General features: G+C 43.3%; 1 protein-coding gene across 1 annotated transcript; it reads left to right on the top strand.

The window, feature by feature from the left end:
- The first annotated feature begins 1,708 nt into the window (after window positions 1–1,708).
- On the top strand, window positions 1,709–6,513 carry CDKN1C (cyclin dependent kinase inhibitor 1C). The gene is made up of 3 exons (XM_042445655.1): window positions 1,709–2,487; window positions 4,730–4,853; window positions 5,770–6,513. Exons 1-2 carry the CDS (start codon window positions 1,848–1,850, stop codon window positions 4,846–4,848), a joined length of 759 nt encoding a protein of 252 aa, XP_042301589.1. The 5' UTR covers window positions 1,709–1,847; the 3' UTR covers window positions 4,849–4,853; window positions 5,770–6,513.
- The last annotated feature ends 14,980 nt before the right edge of the window (window positions 6,514–21,493 follow it).

Here is a 21,493-nt window from a genome sequence, read left to right as displayed (position 1 = left end):
ACAATGGCACAATAAAGTCATATGCCTTATACAAAATGGCAAAATCAAGTTTGGAATTTATAATGATAAAAAGTTTTTCAAGCATGGATGGTTGAATCTGTGGGTACAGAAGGCTGACTGTATATATACACGCATGTATGTGTGCCCGCAAATGCACACAAACACATATATATGTAAAAAACCAACATGGGTAAATTGGGCCAGTTGGAAAGCATAAAGATAGAGCCTGATATCTGGGGTCACCAGTCCCCCAAGACTGGATTGAAACCGACCCCATCATGGCAGGATCCCTCAGTTAACTTCTGTGTTCATCCCTGGATAAACACACAAATGCAATTGTTTGTTTAGCATCCCTTAGATGGGCTTTTCTGTTAATTCCTATCCTAAGCCTGTTTGAACATTTTATAGCTGTTGTTCTTGATTTAGTATTCTTTGTGGAACTGAAAAAAGAAGTTACACACATACACACACACACACACACACACACACACACACACACACACTTTGTAGCACTGAAATAAACAGAAGGTTTTTATAAAAAATTTGAACACATAATACACACAATTCACAAAGTAATAACATATGTTTTAAAACATTCACTCTTTCTCTCTCTCTATACACCTCCTACACATATATATGTTTTCAAAACACATACACACGTTCTTTGTAGAACTGAAGTAAGTTTTAAAACACACACGTCATACGTATTACACTTCTATTTATTTCAGTTCCACGAAGGATATGTAATGTATATACGGTATGTTTTTTAAAGCTTTCATACACATATATTACAAAACATATTATAAACACGCACATACATGTGTTTTTAAAACATATTATATATACACATGTACATATAGGTAAAACACACACATATATATGCACACACTCACATGTGTTTTTAAAACACACACGTTTTCAAAACATAATATATACACACGTGTTTTTAAAACATACTATACACACACACTCACATCCATACATACTACTGTTGTGACGCACACACACATGCATACTACTGTGTATACACATATATATATATATACACACATACATGCTATCACTGTGCGTATACATACATACAACTACTGTGTGTATATATATATATATATACAGTATATATACATACATGCTACACATATATACACATACATACTACTGTGTGTGTGTATATATATATATATACACACATACATGCTACTACTGTGTGTATATATGCATATATATATATATATATATGAAAAACACATACATGCAACTACTACTGTGTATGTATATGTGTATATATATATATATATATACACACACACACAGCATATATACACAGACACAAACCACTATTACTGCATATATTTATATGTACATGTATATATCTTTAAAAGACAGGCGCAGGCACAAATGCAACGACCATAACGCCCTCCTCCTCCTCCTCCTCCTCCTCCGCTGCCTTCGAGGGCAAACAAAGGATCCTGGCGGCGGCCGGGTGTCGAGTTACGCAGCCTCTCTTTAAACCCAGGCCCCTCCCCCTCTCTCTCACGCGCCCCTTGGATTGACAGCGCCGCCGCCCAATGGCGACCGAGGATCCGCGTTTGGCGCCCGGCCAGCCTTCCCCGTGCGTCCAATGAGGGGCCGCGGGGGGCGGGCGTGGTGCGTGGGCGGGGCGCGCCGCCGTCCAATGGGAGCCGTGTTATTGCCGAGGAGTAGTATTATGCTAATCGTTGTTTTGCTCGGGCTCACTCGGCGAGGGCTTTAAAAAGCGGAGCGGAGCCGAGCGGCGGAGGCGGACGGAGGCCCGGGAGCCCGCTTTTTGTGCTTTCGCTATTGTCACCGTCGTCGTCCCCACTGTGATGTCGGGCGTGGGCCTTCCGAGCCAGGCCTGGGCCCTGGAGCAGCAGCAGCAGCAGCAGCAGCAGCAGCAGCAGGCGCCGCACCACCGGTGGAGTGGCTGCTTCGTGCCGGTGTCCGCGCCCAGGACGGGGGCCTGCCGCAGCCTCTTCGGCCCCGTGGACCACCAGGAGCTCCGGCGGGAGCTGGAGGGGCAGCTGCGGGCCATGCGCGAGGAGGGGCGCCGCCGGTGGGAGTACGACTTCCAGAGCGGGAGGCCCCTGGCGCTCCTGGGCCCCGAGGGAGGCGGAGGGCGCTTCCTCTGGGAGGAGGTCGACGCCCGGGACGTCCCCGCCTTCTACCGGGAGGCCCTTCTGCCCAGAGGAGGCGGCGGCGGCGGCGCGGGGGCGCCCCTGCTACGGACCACGACGGAGGAGGAGGAGAAGAGCCCAGGAGGAGGAGGAGGAGCCCCCTCGGAGCCCCCTTCCCCGCTCAGCCCCCGGGACAAGGGCCCCGAAGAGCCCCCGGAGGAGGAGGAGGAGGAGGAGCAGCGGCTGGACCGGGAGAACCACCGAGGCTTAGCTCCGCTCCGCAGCTACTCTGGGATTCTCCTCAAAGGTCCCCTGAAGCGGGCAGCCGCCCCCAGCCTCCCCCGCATCACAGGTAAGAAGGATCAGGAGAGCAAGAGCCATCGTCATCATCGTCATCCTGGTAGTAGTAGTAGTAGTAGTAGTAGTAACATTGTGTGTGTGTTTGTGTGTAATACTAGTAATAGGTACTAGGAGTCATGGTGGTAACGGTAGTAATAGCGCTAGTAAAATACTACTACTATTAGTAGAATGTAGCCCACTTAGTACAGTTACTAGCAGTAGTAACAGTAGCAATAGCAGTAACAGTGGTGACGGCAATAACGGTACTACTACTGCTAGTAGTGATAACAATGGTAAGAGTGCTAGAAAATAGTAGTAGTACTAGTAGAATATAGCCATGTTACTATAGGTAGTAGTAGAAGTAGAGAAAATAACAGTAGTAGTATCATTAGTAATAACAGTGGTGGTGGTAATAATAGTAGTAATAGTGATAACAATAGTACAGTAATAGTGTTAGTAGAATAGTACTAGTGGAATATAGACATATTAGTATAGTTAGTAGTGGTGGTGGTGTAATGATAGTAGTAGTAGTGACAAGGACAGTAATTGTGCCATGTTGGTCTGTAGGATCGCTTCTGTAGAGAGTTCTGGTAGACTTCAGGAAAGCTCATAGTGCCAACTTCTTTCAGGTAGTCGCAGAGGTGCTATAAATAGTGGTAGTAATAACAACGATAGTAATACTAGTCTGTAGAGAGACCTTGTAGCACCTTTGAGCCTGGCTGAAAGAAAGACCTTGGCAGCAGGAGCTTTCCTAGGCTTAAGCCTACCTCCTCAGATGCATTTGGTGGTGGAGTGTTAGTAACAAGAGCAAAAACAGTAGTAGTGGTAACAGTAATAATAACAGCATGAGATTTTGTAGAAGTGTGTGAAAGCTCAGCCTGCCAATTCCTTTCTTTCAGAGTCTCAAAGGTGCTACCAGATCTCTCTAGTACTGATTCTACAGACTAACATGGCTATGTCTTTGAATAGCAATAACAGTAGTAGCAATGGCAGCAATAACAACAGTAGCAACAACAGCAACAGTAGCAATAATAATAGATGTTATTTCTCCCCAGCCTCCTCAAGGGAGCAAGGCAGGGTGAGGCTGGGGACCGGAGGGCCAGAGGGGCCCTCTCCCCGCAAAGGAGGACGAGGCACCGCAAAATGGAGGCCCTGGCCAAAACCAAGCCTAGAAACACTCCTCAGAATGTTAAGTTCTGGCTTCTTAGTGATGCTCAACATGTATGAGGGTGTATTGGGAGTTACTTTTGGACTGAAGGTGGAAATGGAGGACAGGTCTGGGGAAAAGAGGGCATGTCTGGTCACCCTGATGTTCGGTGACCAGAGGTGTCCTCATCCCCATAAAGGAGAGGATGAGGCAACGCAAAATGGGGGCCCTTCCAGCACAAAAGCTTTGAAAGCACTCCTAGAAATGTTAAATTTAGGCTTTTTAGTGGTGCTCAAAATGGAGGACGTTTTGGAATGCCTCCTGAGCCCTGGGCAGAATTTTGAAATGGAGGACAGGCCCTGGAAAGGAGTTCTCAGTGATGCTCAAAATGGAGGAGGACATTTTGGAATGCCTCCTGGGTTCTGGGCAGAAGCTTGAAATGGAGGACAGGTCCTGGAAAGGGGTTCATAGTGATGGTCAAAACAGAGGAGGACATTTTGTAACTCCTCCTGGACAGAAGGCTAAAAGGGAGGACATGTCCTGGAGGGGGGCAAAAGGAGGACAGCCTGGCTGGGGAAGGAAGAGGGCTCTGCCCTTGTGCTTTGTGCTGGGAGAGGGGTGGAAAAAGCAAAGCTTTGCCCAGCTGAGGAGGAGGAGGAGATGGGTCTTGCCCGCAGGTCCCTCTAGATGAAGGAGGTCCTGAGCCTGCAGGACCTGAGCAGGACAGTGGGATTTTTTGGAGGTGCCTCTCTCTTCCTCAGGGCGGCCAGAAGTTGGGACAAGAAGGCAAGCCCTGGGGCTGGGCTGGGCTGGGCTGGAAAGTGCTTACGCAGCACATCCTTCTTCCCTTGCGACGTAAACAAACCCGACCCGTTGCAGTGGGCCCCTGTGGCAGATAGGGGGAGGCCTTGGCCGGTGTTTTTGCCTTGTACGTGTGGACGGGCATGCAAGCAAGAGGGGCGTCGCACAGTTGTTTTTGTGCCCTTCCCAGCTTTGACTGGGCGGGCCCCTCTTGCAGAAGAAAAGACTCCTGGCTCAAGGGAATCGGAGGGGGGAAGCACTGCAGGAGAAGACCACAAGCACTCATCCATCCATTCTTTCTTTGTAGATTTCTATGCCAAGCGGAAAAAAGTGGCAGATTTGCGAGTGGCCATGGACCCCGCTGCCTTGCCATCTTCTGTGGCAGCTTTGCCCACTGAGCAGACACCCCGAAAAAGGCTCCGATGAAAGAGGTGAGAGGAAGCCCAGGCAGTGCTGGGAGGATAGGCCCTGCTCACACTTTAGTCTCAAAGCCCCATCGCTCTATTTCTTTTGGGTTGGAATAAAAGAAGGGGCTAGCACAGGGTGACCGGATGTGTCCTTGTCCCCCGTAAAGGAGGACAAGGTGCCGCAAAATGGAAAAATGGAGGGCGTTCAAGATGACCAAATCAAAGCTCAGAAATGTAAATACGTGCTTGCTGAAAAGGGAAGATGTTTTGGAATTGCTCCTGGGCAGAAGGCTGGACATTAGGTCACCCTGGGCTGGTGGAGCTTCTGATAGGCCTTAGCATGGCACTGGGTGGCAGGGAATGAATGGGTGTGTGCCCTAGCTATAGGGCTTTTGGGTGTGTGTGGTTTCCTGGGCAGTTGGAAAATTTAGAGGGATGGGGTGGGGACCCACTTGGAAAAACAGCCGAGATTGTGAAAAGATTTGGTGGAGCCATTGCCTGAAAGGAAAACTTACTGGTTGAGACTTGCAGAGAGAAATTTCCTAGCTGGTTACTTAGCTCTTCTTGATGGTCAGAGATCCTATAGGACAAGTCACACACTTGGCCTCAGAGGAAGGCAAAGGCAAACCTTGCCCACAAACCCTGTGATAAGTTCCTTTGTTGTTGTGTGCCTTTGTTTCTGACGTAGGATTTTCAGGGGCTGAGAGTGTGTGACTCACCCAAGGTCACCAGAGAATTTCTGTGGGGAATTAGAACCAAGACCCGTTCTCCTCTGGGGAGCTTTTTCTGTCTCCTGCTACTGCTTGGGGTGGGGGTGGGGAGTCTAGGAGAAGTGGGGCAGTAGTTGGCAAGGCTTTTGTGTATCTGCCAGTAATTCTGAGCTGCCATCCTATTCTTTTTTCCCCTCTGCAAGCTTCCTAATGGTAATCTTCTCTTGCAGATTTTGCACTATAGGACACCGAAGTGATTGTTTCCTTGGAAACGCCAGAGCTGGAGAGAGGCCCCTTCCTCCCCACATGTCAAAGGGACTGGGAGAGAAGGAGACCACAGTGGCGGGAAGAAGAGTTACCTGGTTTCCTATTCATTCTTCCTCTTCCATTCGTCCCCCAGAAGGAACTGCTTGTACCTCCATGTAGCAAAAGTGGCTGACTTGCAAGCCACCTGACGGAGCAGTGTTAATTTACAACTGTGCAATGTATTATGTTTTTTATATATATAAAAAAAATGGATTATGCCTAATGTGAGTACACTGGCCAGAAGTGTAAAAGCTTTAAAGTCACTTATATAAATGTTTAATCTCTGCTGATTTCTCAGTGCAAAAAAAAAATTGTATATTTGTAAAAAAGAAATACAAACAACTTAAGAGTTCTACTAACTTATATTTTCTATTTATGTCAAAAGGTGGATAACTTTGGTTGACACCTAGTAGTCTATTCCGTGTTTTTTTCCCCTTATTTGGTTAAGCCAAAGGGCACTATATATTTGCTTTTTTGTTATTTACAAAAATGTAAATTTATTTTTATAGTGGGGTTTTTTGCATTCACAAAATGTAGCTATGAATCAAAATTACTTTAGTTATTACTTGAAAAAAATCTGGTAACAATGGTTCCTGAGCCAGTCTGTACCACTGCCATTGCAAATTTATTCCACAATGTTAAAATAAAAAGGAATCAAATCTCCATGATCTTTCTTGGTGTCTGTAGCTTTTATTTTTCTACATTGATTTTAACTGCAACAACACACAGTTCCTTGGCTTTTTAAAATCCCACATACTAACGTTATGCAACATTAAGTTGTTATTTAATAGCAAAACCAACGGCTTCTGCAAACCTCCAGTTGTGTCTGGTGACAGGAGATTTCAGCCAAATTTAGTCTGGAGGCCCCATGAGGAAGTGAGTTGAAAAGTAACCAGAAAAAAAAACCCTCTTATGTTTGGATTTTGCCCTAACAAAGTTGTATTTGGAGAGGAAACTCCATTCAGATTAATGTACATTAATAGCTATATGTAATAGGTGAAGATTAAAACACTTCTATAAGTTAAACAAGATCATGTCCAATACCATCTAGAGCAGCCTTTCTCAAGTTTTTTTTAATCTTGGAGGAATCCATGAAATGTTTTTTGAATCTCTGGGACTCCTGCATTAAAATTGTATGCATAGCTTTTAAAAAGTTTTTTTAAAAAACATCACATTCTCAAAAAGCCTCTAGTGACCTCTTTGGGAGCCCTGGCTGAGAAATCTTTAGAGCCAGTGTCATGAAGTGGTTTGAACACCGGATTACAATTTTAGAGACCAGTGTTTAAATCTCTTTGCCCATAGAAACACATCTGGGTAAATCACACTCTCTCAGCCTCAGAGAAAGCTTTAAACAAATCTTGCCATGAAAACCCTGTGATAGGTTTGCCATAAGTAAGAAACAAAGCCACACACAACAAATTAGATTTAGTCAAAGAGCAGATTCATTGAAATGGATTAAAAGCGGTGGGCTAGATCCAGAACTTAAGAATAGACCTATTGTACAAGACTACAGTTTCCTTTGCTGGAAGAAGTGTATTGCAAATGGCAGGAGCCAAAAGAATTTAAGCACCTTTATGTCCCATTGAGATGGGCACAAATACCCTTGTCATGACGACAGGTCTTTCGTGAGGTGGAGATGTCCCCCATCCCCTTGCTGTAATGGACGTGTCTCACTGATACCAGCATGTTTGGTATTGGTTTCTTTTCTGGAGTCACATCTCCAACAATCCATAGTTCTTGAACAACTCATTGATATCCAGTGTGAAGCAAGTCATCATATAAAATCTCTAAATGAAGCCTGCAGGATCTGCTGCTGACTTTCTCAGAAGATAACAATGGATTTACTGTCATTGGGATTAAACACAACAACCAAAAACTAGTGTTAACCTCAGGATTAATTAACAGGATCTCTATAGTAGTTGCTTTATTTGCGAAAATTAGCAAGCGAAGCATAACCTGGTATGAAGACCAGTACTGTATTGTGACCTGCTGGTTAATATGCTATTAAAGACAGAGTTACAGAAGCTGGTTACAAAGTTGGGAACCTTAGAATCATAGAGTTGGATGAGACCACAAGGGCCATCCAGTCCAACCCCCTGCCATGCAGGAACTCTCAATCAAAGCATACCCGACAGATGGCCATCCAGCTTCTGTTTAAAGTCCTCCAAGGAGGGAGATTCCACCACCCTATGAGGGAGTGTGTTCCACTGTCGAACAGCTCTTGCTAGCTCCTCAGTCCTACACATGGTTTGGAAGAAAGGATAATTGATTTCAGTAGCAGTTGTTTCTAGCTTAGAGTATATTCAGTTTAAAGTGTAAAGCTTTAGGAGGTTAACTTGTGCTCAGCTGCCAAAGGAATAGGCTGACACATTTCTTGGGTGTCTCCTGAAAGAACAGTGGGAAAGAAAATAGGGAACATTTAAATAAGGCCTTGGAACTTGACTGAGTCTGCTTCAGGATTCTTTTTATCCTCTTTTTATCCTTTCCATCTTGAAGAAGTGGAATGCAGGTGCCACTCTTATGCTGCAGATGTTTCTTTTCTTGACAGAATAGCCATCCTAAAGAAGGGAGAAAGTTTGTATTGTCTTCTGGGAGTGGCGTTGGTAGGTAGTTTTTATAGATATCTGTCCAACAGTCAATTAGACTCTTCTGGTAGAACGAAACTTCCCTTTCAGCCCACCCTGACCTGCTTCAGATAATTGGGGAGGGAGGGAGGGAGGATCCAGAGATGATCTGGAGACAAGGAGATGGGAGAGAGAAGACATGGGGAGGTTCCATTAAACAGGTGGAAGTACACTCTTGTGTGATCCTGGCTACAGCCACTGAAATGACTACAGGTATTTATGTCCTGAATGAAGCCAATGTCTAGTTTTTGTTGCCAGTTGCTTGAGAACTAATATCTAACTTCGACATCCTATTCCTGATATCCATTCAGTTGGAAACAAGGTCTATTCCATTTCTATGGATGTAAATGTGGTCTGACTATAGCCAGTGTGAAAGAAAATGGCTCACATGTACTTGATGAGTCAGTGGAAATTTTTGTACACTATGATGTTGCATCCTGCATCATGCCTGGGAGCTTTGCCTTGTGTTTTTAAAGTGTAACCATAACTGTGTGCACAATATAATTACAAACTGGTTTCCCAGTTTAGACTCCCACCCCACCCCCCTCTGGTTCAATGCCATACCCTTACTTTTTCAGAGATTCTCCTCCCAGCTCCTTGAAGCAAATTTTCAGGGACACAGAAGAATAATGTGGATGTGGGAACCAGAAAAGAATCCCCTTTTTGCTAACAGAAACCACTGGATCATAAACACCCAAAGGACAGAAGGAGCCCTTCCACCAGTAGAGAATTTTCCTGGATCCAGAAATGAGTTAGATCCAGCCTGAGTCAAAGTAGACCTATTTACATGTAGCCAGCCTGGTGGTTAGATTGAGGTGGGAATTATGTAGCTCTTCAGATGTGGCTGGACTGCAACTCCCAGCATTTTTAGCATTGACAATGCTGTCTATAGTTGTTGGGGGTTGCCATCCAAAAATATATAGAAGGCTGCATGATTTTCACACACAGATTTGATCTACTCATAGAGTATATTCATTGAAATGGATCCAAACTGGTGCATTAGACCCAGAATATTGACGTTTAGAGTAGCCCAAGTGAACCAGTCCCTTGATTTAAATGGCCCAGTCTAAATATGACTACACCTAGATTTAATCCAGTATTGTTAATGTAGCAAACACCTTATTTGAACTACGACTTATAACTCAGGTCCATCAGGAAGACCTGTGATTGCTTGCATCTCCAGTCTGCACTTAGGGTAACAAAGATATCTTTGAGCACAACATATGCAGGCCATCATCACACTAACATGTGGTTTAATTCCATATTTCAGAAAGGAATAGTAAAAGAAGAAAAACAACTATATTTTTATCCAAAGAACACAGTGAATATATTAACTGCTAACTCCAGTGAAATGTTTGCTGTTGTGTGCCTTCAGATCATTTCCGACTTATGGTGACTCTAAGGTGAACCTATCAGGGGTTTTCTTGGATTTATTCAAAGGAGGTTTCCCATTGCTTTCTCTTGAGGCTGAGAGCATGTGACTTGCCCAAGGTCACCCAGTGGGTTTAACGGCTGAGCCTTGAATCCTGTCCTGGTTTCCAGAGTCGTAATCCAGCACTTAAATCACTACACCACACTGACTCTGCAGTGAAATGTAAATGACATAATAAACAAACAAACAAACAAACAAATTTCAGAGGGGTGTTCCAAAGATCATTTACAATGAATAATGATGAGAGCATCACTGTTAATTATACATGTCAAATTTCAGGAGGGTCAGCCATATGGGAAGTTCAGGCATATTGGACAAAAACAACAAAGCATCACAGCAAATTGATAATGATGGTGGTGACAAGAGAAGCTTCCATGGATCATGAAGACTTATGATATGCAGCATTCAAGGAACAAAAGTATACACATTCTTTGTGTAGAAAGGAGTAGGTCTGATGACACTTCTCAAGGGCCTCCATTTCTAGTGACATGTGCCATGCTTTGACACACCCCTCATACCCAATTGCAAAGATCTGAACTGACCAATTGAATCTCCTAGTGACCCATTATTTATGGATCGTTGGCACCCAAAACCACAGTGGCTCTTCTGCTGTGTCAGTGCACTCAGGGAGCCCTTAATCTTTCATACAATAGCTGAGAGTCATTCTAGTCTTGTTCAGAATAGTTTATATCTTTACAAAATATTGCATCTGTTGTGCACGCTTCTGAGCAACTCCAGAGAATTGCCTCTCTTAAATCATCCCAAATGTCAAAATCTTAGCTTTCAGTAAAAAGTGCTTCTCTTGCCCTTACTCCTAAAGACAGTTTGAATGTACTTGAAAAGACCTTATTATCCAATGAATGCAACACACTTTGAGGTAACATTTCCAAATAATGGCTTGTAGGTTTTTTTTTAAAAAAGAACCATTCATTTAAATGGAAATTTACTTTCATATAAATGTAAAATCAAAGGAGCAATCTAATCAATGGACCATGCAGCCAAACTCAGACATAAGTGTTTTGTCTCTTTAAATCTGGGATGGACAAAAGGAACAAATCTAAATCTTGTTGGACTGCAAACTTCCAGCACTTTTCACCACTGCCTATCTTGCCTTAGGCTGCTAGGAGATGCAGTTCAACTGCAGTGCATCTCAAGCTACCTGATGCGGGGGTCCAGCATTCTTCCCCTGCCCCATGTCAGTACCATATTTGAGCCCATTGGCTACAGTTGTAGCTTTCTTGCCAGGGACTGCCAGCAAAGCCTCAGGAACTTACATTGGTTCAGGGACCACTACTTGGAATAGCATTGCCAGTCTAATAAAAATCAAGACCCTTAAACTGAAGCAGGTGCTTCATTGTGTTGTTTTCTGCTGTCAAGTCAGCTTCAACCTCTGTGTGTGTGAGTGTGTGTGTGTGCCTATTGACTTATGGCGACCCCAAGAATATAGGGTTTTTTTAGGCAAAGAATACTTAGGTGATTTTGCCAGTTCCTTCCTCTGACATATAGCCTACAACACCTGGCATTTATTGGTGGTCTCCCATCCAAGAACTAATCAGGGCTGACTGCTTGGTTCCCAGGATCAGGAGATATGGTGCCTTTAGAGTATTTAGACTGGATTTATGTCAGTCCTACAAACAAGAGACATCCGCCCACCCCGCAAGCTTCAGTCACCAACAGCCCTGCTCAAGTCTTGCAAACATAGGGTTTTACTAGATGGGTTTGTTTGTTTGCTTGTTTGTTTGTTTATTGGATTTATCTCTTGCCTTTCTGCCAAAATGGGATTCAAGGTGGCTTGCATCAATCCAAGATGGATCAATCCATCTGTAATCTGGTCTGTCATGGAAGCCTACTCACTGGGTGACCTAGGGCAAGTCACACTCTCTCAGCCTCAAGGGAAGGCCAGGGCAAACCTCCTCTGGACAAATCTGGCTACAAAAAAACAGGATAGGCTTGCCTTGTGAGCTAGTATGGTTTGAGTGCTGGACTCTGACTCTGGAGACCAGTGTTCAAATCCCCACTCGGCTATCGAAACAAACTGGATGACCTTGGGCAAGTGACATTCTCTAAGACTCAGAGGATGGCAATGGCAAAACCCCTCTGAAGAAACTTCCCAAGTAAAGCAAATGATAGGTTTGCCTTAGGGTTGCCATAAGTGAGAAACAACTTGAAGACACCCACCAATAACAACAACAGCGGCAGAAATGTATGTGAGCTCTTGGATGTAAATGCCTGGGGAGGAAAGATGCTCAATTTGGGGGTCTACCTGCCACCATTTCCACCTTTCTTTTGGTACCAGTTCTTCCAAGAGACATTGCTCCAACCAGAATTCCCTTCCCCCAGCCGCCTCCTCTTCGTCCACAAGCTTCAATACTAATACTAATACTAATAATAATAATAATAATTTGAGGCAGGGAATAACAACAGACCCAGGGTGACCAGATGTGCTCATCACAAAATGTAGGGCATTCAAGAAAAAAGGAGGACATTCCAAAAGAATAGCTAAAACACTCATGGGTCCAAAATGCTACTGCAGAAATAATCCAGTCTGAGACCACTTTGAGTGTCCTGGCGCTGTGCTCTGGGAGCTATAGTTTTGTGAGACATTTAGTCATCTTTGACAGAGAGCTCTGGTGCCACAATAGACTACAATTCCCAGGATTAGTTAACACTGAGACAGGTCAGTTTAAGTAGTTGCAAACTTGATTATTTCTGAAATGTGCTTTAGGCCATCAAAATACAAAGTCATGCTCAAAATGGAGGACACCTGGGCAGAAGTTGGAAATGTAGGAGATATCGTCTGCTCACCCTGCAGCAGGCCAACAAATATGCATGAGTTAAGAATGCATCCTCAGTTAAAACATATGTCAACTGAAAAGAACAAAAAAGGCGCTGACGTATTAAAACAATCTAAATTTAAAATTCATTGTTTAAAATTTACAGTTTTAAAATCATCTGGAGTGGCCTGCAGGGATTAAGGTTTATGAAACGCCCCTTCAGAATAAAAGATGACATTGATTACATCCCAAAGGGTCTGATCACTTAATCAGAGAAGTGGCGGTCAATGGAGGAAAGGGGAAAGGCTCCCCCACCTTCCTTCTCTAATGCCAACAATACATGGGAGGGAGGCAGCTGGATCCTCTAGGATTTACGGGTTTTTTCCCCTCTGGCTTTCAGGCAAGCAGGTGTCTTTGGGAGTCCCATTGTATCAGGCCCACCCGCCCTCCCCCTTGGCAAAGAATAGGGGCTTCTGAAAGGAAAAAAGCCCTAGGCCAGGCCTTCAGAGACTTCAGATGGGCCGCCCAAGCCCTCTCCTGAGGTGCAAGAAGCCACCCTCGGGCGGTTATTAACCGATTTAGGAGCTGAGCTCCTTTCAAAGCATCCTCTTTATCTATAGCACACAAAGGGCCAGGCCAGCAGTGCAGCAGCTAACCTTGAATCTGGGATGCTCTTGCCCCTGTTTCAGAGATTGCATCTCTCTTTTGGTTCAACTGCAGCACTTTTGGCTATCTTTCTTTCCCCCATTCTCCCCTTCCCATTTGCTCTCACTTTCTTTGCCCATCCATTTATACGTGGGACCTGCATTGTAAGACGTTAGGCCACGATCCAAAGTTAGGTGAGATGCATTTATGGATAGCCTGTCCAGATATAGCATTAAATACCAAAGTCAGAATGAGCCAAAGTGGTGTAGTGGTTTGAGCTTTGGACTATGAATTCTGAGACCAAGGTTCAAATCCCATCTTGGCCATCAAATCCACTGAGTGACCTTGGGCAAGTCACATGCTCTCAGCCTCAGAGGAATGCAAGGGCAACCCCCCTCTGAACAAATCTAGACAAGAAAACCCCATGATAGGGTTGTCTTAGGGCAACTTGAACACACACAAGAATGGCTCCTCTTCATCTTGAAGAAGTGATCAGTGGGGTGCCACAGGGTTCTGTCCTAGACCCAGTGCTATTTAACATCTTTATCAGTGACTTGGATGAAGGAATAGAGGGCACACTTATCAAATTTGTAGATGACACCAAATTAAGAGGAGTAGCTAATACTCAAGGGGAGAGGATCAGCATTCAAAATGACCTGAATAGATTAGAAAGCTGAGCCAAAACTAACAAAACGAACTTCAACAGGGAGAAATGTAAATAAAATGCATAGATAAAGGTTGGGGGACACCTGGCTTAACAATAATACATGTGAAAGGGACCTAGGAGTCCTAGTAGACAGTAAGTTGAATATGAGTCAACAGGGTGATGTGGCAGCTAAAAAGGCCAACGTGATTCTAGGCTGCATTCATAGAAGTATAGTGTCTAATCAAGGGAAGTAATAGTGCCACTCTATTCTGCATTGGTCACCACAATTCTGGTCACCACAATTATTTATATTATTATAATATATTATATTATATTATATTATATTATATTTTTATAATGTTATATAATTCAAAAAGGATGTTAAGGAACTTCAGAGGAGAGCAACCAAAACATTGAAGCGTCTAAAACTATGCCTAATGAGGAGAGACTTAGGTAGCTGAGGATGTTCAGCCTGGAGAAGAGAAGGTTAAGAGGTGATATGAGAGCCCTGTTTAAATATTTGAAGGGATGTCATACTGAGGTTGGAGCAAGCTTGTTTTCTGCTGCTTCATTGAATAAGACCCAGAGGAATGGAAACAAGCTCCAGGAAAAGAGATTCCACCTCAACATTAGGAGGAACTTCCTGACAGTAAGGGCTGTTCGGCAGTGGAACATACTCCCTTGGAGGGTGGTGAAGTTTGCTTCTTTGGAGGTATTTAAACAGAGGCTAGATTTCAAACTTATAGTGACCCTAGGGTGAACCTATCATGGGGTTCTATGGCAAGAATTGTTCAGAGGAGATTTGTCATTGCCATCTTCTGAAGCTCAGGGAGTGTGACTTGCCCAATGTCACCCAGTGGGTTTCTACGGCCAAGCTGGGATTCAAACCCTAGTGTTGAGAGCCATAGTCCAACGCTCAAACTACTGCACCACGCAGGCTCTCCTAAATTGTTGGTTGTGTGCATTCAAGTGGTTTCCAACTTATGGCAACCTTAAGGTGAACCTACTATGGGGCTTTCTTGGCAAGAATTATTCAGAGGAGGTTTAATATATTTTACAAAGTAAGTTTTTTTTTATCAGACAAACTCCCCCAAAAGGTTTCATAGCAGCACAGTGAGAACTGCATTGGATCACATTGAAAGACTGTAGTCTGCCATTCTGTTTTTCACAGAAGTCTAGCCAGTTGTCTCTTGGAAACACAGAAATAAGGGCATGAAGTCAGTAGCCCTCCACCTTGCTGATGCTGGGGGGGGGGGATCTGCTACAAAAAGTAATTTTTCCAAGCTCTCTATTTTGATTCCAAAGGACCCACATGCCTGCTTGATTAATAAACATGAATTGGCTTATCCTTCATGAATCTATGTAAAGACTCCCCTTGTAAAATTAAAGTATTGTAATCTCAGTAACCAGTGTATATTGTAGTGACAGATTCCATTAACTGTTGTGCTCTCTTTTCTCTTTATTGCCAATAAATTTCAGGGGATGACTGCGAGTTTGAGTATTGTAAGAGGGGGTGCTAAATATTTCCACTTTCTCCATGCTATGCATAATTTTATAAACCTCCACCATGTGCCTCTTCAGATGAGTTTTGCTTGCCTCTCCCTTTTTTTAGCTTGGTTTCATCCTTTTTTCTTTTCTTTTTAAAAGATGCGGTGGCCAGAATTGTACAGAATATTTTGCATGCAGCTGCAACATCTTCCTATACATGTGCATTTAGATAAGGACAACTCTAATTTCATTCCTTTTCTAATAATCCCTAGCATGGAATTGCCTTTTCTCCCAGCTGCTACACACTGAGCTTATGTTTGCCACGTGCTCTTCCCCAGGACCCCAAGAGCTTTTTACTGATTAATCACCCACTGCTCAGACCCCCATCAGTGTATATGGAGTTGGAAATTTCTGCTCTGCTCCAGGATGCATCCTTTTTATACTGAAATTCATTTGCCACATTATTGTCCATTCACCCAGTCCTTTGGGAGCTCTTAGAAAACAGCTTAGAAGATTTTTGACCCCCTCAATAATTCATCTCTAAATTTGCCTGCTTCACTTTTCACTCCAAGTTTCAGATCATTTATGAGAAAGTTAAATCTCACTGGTCCTCCTATAGACTTCTAAGGGACCTCCCTTCTTCATTGCACTTACTTCTATTGGAAGAACTACTTGTCTGCTGCTATTCTGCTTGTTTTTTTAAAATAACTTCTTAATTCATAAAAGGACATCTTCTTAGCTGTCAACCACAAAGTTTATTCCCGATGCTTTGGTTAGAAGCTTTGCCAATAGCTTTTTTGGCATCCACAAATTATGATAAATTGACAGTCCATGATATTTGAGTGGATTCATGAATGGATGGTCTAATATGTGCCTGTGACACTATCCTCACAGTATCATCTGAACTGTGGGCGAGAGGGGGGAAAAAACTTTTCCCTTGGACAAAATATTCTGGACTTGGACAATGACAACAGCAAATGAGAGCTAGGCAAATGTGATTTTCCAACAGCAACAGCAACGCAGAGACCAAAGGATTGGCTAGGCCAAAACAAATGAACAAGAACTGCACATTGGATGCAGTCAAAATTATTGCTGGCAAAGGTCCCTATCAGAGGCAAGAGAGAAAGAGAGAAAGAAAGAAAGAAAGAAAGAAAGAAAGTTGGATCAGGTCATATTCCACTACAGATTAACATAATTTAGGGCCTACATGATATGGAAGCCCATTACTCTATATTGGGATGTTTATATGTGTCCGGAATCATCTGCTGAGATAATCTGAGCCTAGTTCTACCCTGGTTTTTGTTTAAAATCTTGCACTTTCAATTGGCATCCCTTAACAAGGGTATCCAGGTTGGGTGGTTCTGCCTATTTCAAGGGGTGGCTGCTTACCTACTTGAAAAAGATAGAAATTGTTCTAGTAGAGGCGGAGAGAAACTTACTTTCTGTCTTGCAGATCGCTTTGGAAGGTGTGCTGTTCTGTTTCTCTGCTCGTGTTGGATTGGCTACACTGTGCATGGTACTGCCTCCTTCTTATTCCCATCACAAAGCACACTGCCCCTATTCTTCTGGCCTTTGTAGCCATATGGCAAATCTGTGTAGACACAGCCAACATCCATTTATTCAGGCACACAATGTCCCGCAACAGGGAACAATTGGAACTTTGTTTGCTTCTATTATTGATGCGAATGGGTGAGAGGGAGGGAGAAAGGAGAGTGAAAGAAAAATCATTTAACTATAAGAGATATCCAGCTAATTATGAGCCATATGTGCCTTTAGTGTCAAAGCAATCCTATGAAGTTCATTTTATACCTAGACTACTTTATTAGGTGCTGAAGACAGATGTCTCCCAACAGTGCATGCATTAGTGGAAACTCATGTTGTGGAGAAATATTTAACAGTGGCTTCTTCATTTGTCAGGGGACTTTAAAGTGCCATTTGTCAGAAGTATATAGACGTGTGTGTATATTTCTGTAGGAGCATGCATGTTTGCTTCTGATTAGATCAGAATCCTTGCATTTTGGAGATGGTAGAATTTTAAAGTTTCTTAGAGACATGACTTTAGGAGGCATTTTCTACAGTGTTCGTATGGGGATATTATCATGGTACTTACTGGGATAATAGTAAACATTGGAGTTAATGAGTGATAGGAATTCTTTTTGTTTTTGCTCCTTCTTCCAAGCTTGCAACGTTCCTTTTAAAATATTCTCCTCGTGTCTAACAGCTGGAAAGTGAATTTAAAATACTAAAACCCCTCCTAAATCAGAATGGAAGGAGTGTCCTTAACTATAGGGTTTTTTTTTGTTTGTTTTTTGGGGGCTATGAGGCCGTGTTCTAGAAAAGTTTATTTCTGACGTTTCACCAGCAGCTGTGGCTGGCATTTTCAGAATCTCTGAAGATGCCAGCCACAGCTGCTGGTGAAACACCAGGAATAAACTCTTCTAGAACATGGCCTCATAGCCCCCCCAAAACCACAAAAAAGTATGGATGCTGGCTGTGAAAGCCTTCGACTTCACAGTGTCCTTAACTGATAATCCTACAGCTCTTTCCCAAAAGGTTATGCAAAACACAGGGAAATTAAATGGAATGCTAATTTGAGGGGAACCTTAATTCATTTTTTCCTCCTGTCAATGTGGTTGTCAGATACTTCCTTCCTGAAAACAAACAGCCTATACAGACCCTAGTAGAGAATATCAGTTAGTCTCAAAGGTGCTACAACAGGGGTAGGCAACCTGCGGCCGGCAGGCCAAATGCGGCCCAGCGAGGCCTTGGAACCGGCCCCAGCCCGGTCCTGCCGCCGATTGCCGCCGGGGCCTTTGGCCTCTCGCGTGCAGGGGCAAAGGGGGCAATTGTCTATAGATGCCTCAGAAACATGCATTTATATTAACATTTTTTAAAAAATCAGCAATTTTTTTGCATGTCCTCCACTTTTTTTTAAAAAGTGTCCACCATTTGAAAATGTTGTCCTACATTTGTCCCGGTTTATTTATTTATTTATTTATTTATTAAAATTATTTAATTATTTATTTTTTGGCTTCGGCCCCCCAGTTGTCTGAGGGACAGCAACCCGGCCCCCGGCTCAAAACGGTTGCCTACCCATGTGCTACAAGATCTCCCTATGTACAGTATTTACTAGTGATTGCTATTCCTATGTGTAAATTAAATAATATCAATGCCCTTAAACTTAGAATATTTTTTTAAAAAACCACAGACACACAGTGGTGTTTCTTCCTTTTATCTTTATTTTTTATTAAGGAAACATTCTCTAAACTATCTCTGTATTGATAATATGGGTTAATTAATGAAAACAATATTTTCTTGGTTTTATAGCTTTTCTTCTGGTATACTCTCTCTCTCAAAATTGGTATCAATGAATGGATGAAGCAAAATATGTAATACATTGTGCCTCACTTTACAGAGGGCAGATCCTATTAATATCTAGCTAGAAATCCATGTTGTTTATTTGTGCATCAGGAATACACAGGTTAACCCTACCAGTCCATCAATTATGCAGTTGCTGCTTTCTGATCCTTTCATCAATTTCAACACTTTTAATGAGAACTCTTGACATCAAAATTAAATTTCTGGCAGAGAAATTTTTTGGGGGGATGCCCAAGAAAACATTATGCCATATTTTTCATCTTTCTTTTTTTGAACTAATCTATTATTTTGGGTTAATTTGAGGAGAAATGTGATCAGAATATATTCAGGGTACATAATATCAATAGTATAGTAACAATTTTAAAATAGCAATTAAAATTCTGCTCATTAATTAAAAGTACCCAGACTGATGTGCAATGCAATAGCAAAACCCCATGACATAATAAAAAAAGATCCTCTCTCTCCAAAATATACCTTCCTGGATCTTTGTTAAAGGAGTGAGTTCATAGCAAGTGCATTGTGTCTTTTGGCGTGGGGGTTGGTGGAGGTGGAGATGGACAGGCTGCTGTGTATGTATGCCACTTAATCAAAAGCCTAGCAAAGAGCCCATCTGGGGCTTCTTTGGAAACTGAATTGATTATGGGGAGGAAAATAGATATAGCGGGGAACTCCTGCCAATATATACAAAACTAATCAGGTTACTGCAGTTAGGGTGGGTAGGCGGCCAGTCTCTAATGAAACAACTACAATTTTGCTTCAGCCTCTCTGCACAATGCAGAATTCATTACACAGCTGTCCCTCCTAAGGTCTGATTCACTGTCATCTCATAAAAATCCTTTCTTTTTTCCTTACTCAGATATTTAATTCTTTTTTTAAAAAATCTTTTATTTATTTAATATTTATTTTAGGCTCGAGGGCACTTAACAACAACAAAAAATTTAGGAATAAATATTATAATAAACCACACCAGTGATAATAATGACAATATCTTTGGTCTTTTTAGCTCCTCTAATACTGGGTAACCAACTTCAACATCTGCCCCCAAATCTTACCTTGATGGCACCATTGTCCTGTTGTTGTTATGTGCCTTCAGGTTGACTTATAGCAACCCTGTTCTATAGTTTTCTTGGCAAGATCTATTCAGAAGAGGTTTACCATTGGCTTCCTCTGAGGCTGAGAGAGTGTGACTTGCCCAACTAACCCCATAGGTTCCCACAGCTAATTGGGGATTTGAACCCAGTTCTCTCAGAGTCTCAGTGCAATACTCAATCCACTACTTTATGCTGGCCCCCTCCCCGTTGGCTGCTTCCTTATAATTAAAAGATCTTCATTTGGTCTCCGTACATCACACATAAGGGGTTGTGTGCAAAAAGTAACCTTTGGAACCACCTGGATTACTAAGAGGTTTATCACACGGAGATTTTTAGAGCTTTTGCGGGTCAGTTCCGACGTGACTGCACTTCCAACGATGCGAATTCACGTTATAACATGAATGTGTTATCAGATGCCATTCCTTTCCATGGCAGCTCCTTCCGTGCTGCTTCCGCAGTGATTCCAAAGTGACTCCTCATTTTGATGAATTCAGAAAAAAAGGGAATTCACAGAATTCGCATTCAAGCTCACTTCGATTTCACTTCGAATTGGTTTGGTGTGGAAAACCACTCCGATGTCGTCCCCCCCTTGGCCTCCTGCGTCCTGCTCCGCCATTCCCCTCCTCCTCCTCCACCCCATCTTGCCTCCAATGCCACCCTGCCACCCATCCCATCATCCCCTGCCTTCTCCTGCATCCCAATCCTGGCCACAGCAACCCCCAGTGACCTATCCCGTCATCCCCTGACTGCATCTTCATCCTGATGAAGGATGACAGCTAAGGACGGGGCGGAAGGATGACAGCATCAGAGCCCCACTGAGCATGCCCAAGGATGCCGATTCGAATCGTTGAACCCTCCGGTGTGGTAATACAATGTGCACTCACTCCCCTTCGCTTGAGTCCACATCACGTGACTTGTTTGGAATAGAACTGACTTCGCTTCCCCCTCAATTTGGAAGAGCAACAGAAAGGCAAACAGGTGTGATAAAACATCACGTTTTAACCTTAATTCGCATCGGTAGACAGGAGTGACTCTGGATCTGGTGTGAAAAAACATCACGCTTCATGTTGCTAGAACAGGAGTGACTGCGGATCTGAGCTGTAAACCCCCCCACGTGTGATAAGGTAGCTTCACCCTCCTCCCTTATGTGAATATCTCAGCTATCATATCCTCAGTTTTATTTTGTTGACCCCAGTGGTAGCAGCTCTAGCAAAATCTTTCTGAGTTTTATCAGAGAAAAGCTTTCCTTTATTGACTTTTAATCTTCACGTAAAGGAATTTTCTTTTTGCAAAAAATCATTCCCCTGATTTGGGGACAATTTCAGCCCAGAGGCCTGTGGTCTCATCAGCTCTTTCAAATACTATGCTGACTGTGGTCATAACATCTTTGTGAAATTCTTGAGATAATCACCAATCTTTGAGAGAATCACAACATGCAATATCTATTTGACCCAAGTAAGGTCTATTTGGATTTGGACACCTGGGGGGGGGGGGGGGGGGGGGGGGGGGGGGGCCTCGGGGGGGGGGGGGGGCCACCCCCCACGGGGGGGGGGGCATGCTCCGCCCCCAG

This window comes from Sceloporus undulatus, chromosome 1 (assembly GCF_019175285.1).
Source record: "Sceloporus undulatus isolate JIND9_A2432 ecotype Alabama chromosome 1, SceUnd_v1.1, whole genome shotgun sequence".
NCBI classification, from domain to species: Eukaryota; Metazoa; Chordata; class Lepidosauria; order Squamata; family Phrynosomatidae; genus Sceloporus; species Sceloporus undulatus.
This window is presented reverse-complemented; position numbering and strand designations above follow the sequence as displayed.

Excerpts from the sequence above, each read along its gene's own strand:
- CDKN1C (XM_042445655.1), top strand. The coding sequence starts at position 1,848 with ATGTCGGGCGTGGGCCTTCCGAGCCAGGCCTGGGCCCTGGAGCAGCAG. Across the intron at positions 2,488-4,729 it reads CAGCCTCCCCCGCATCACAG|ATTTCTATGCCAAGCGGAAA; the intron begins GTAAGAAGGATC and ends CTTTCTTTGTAG.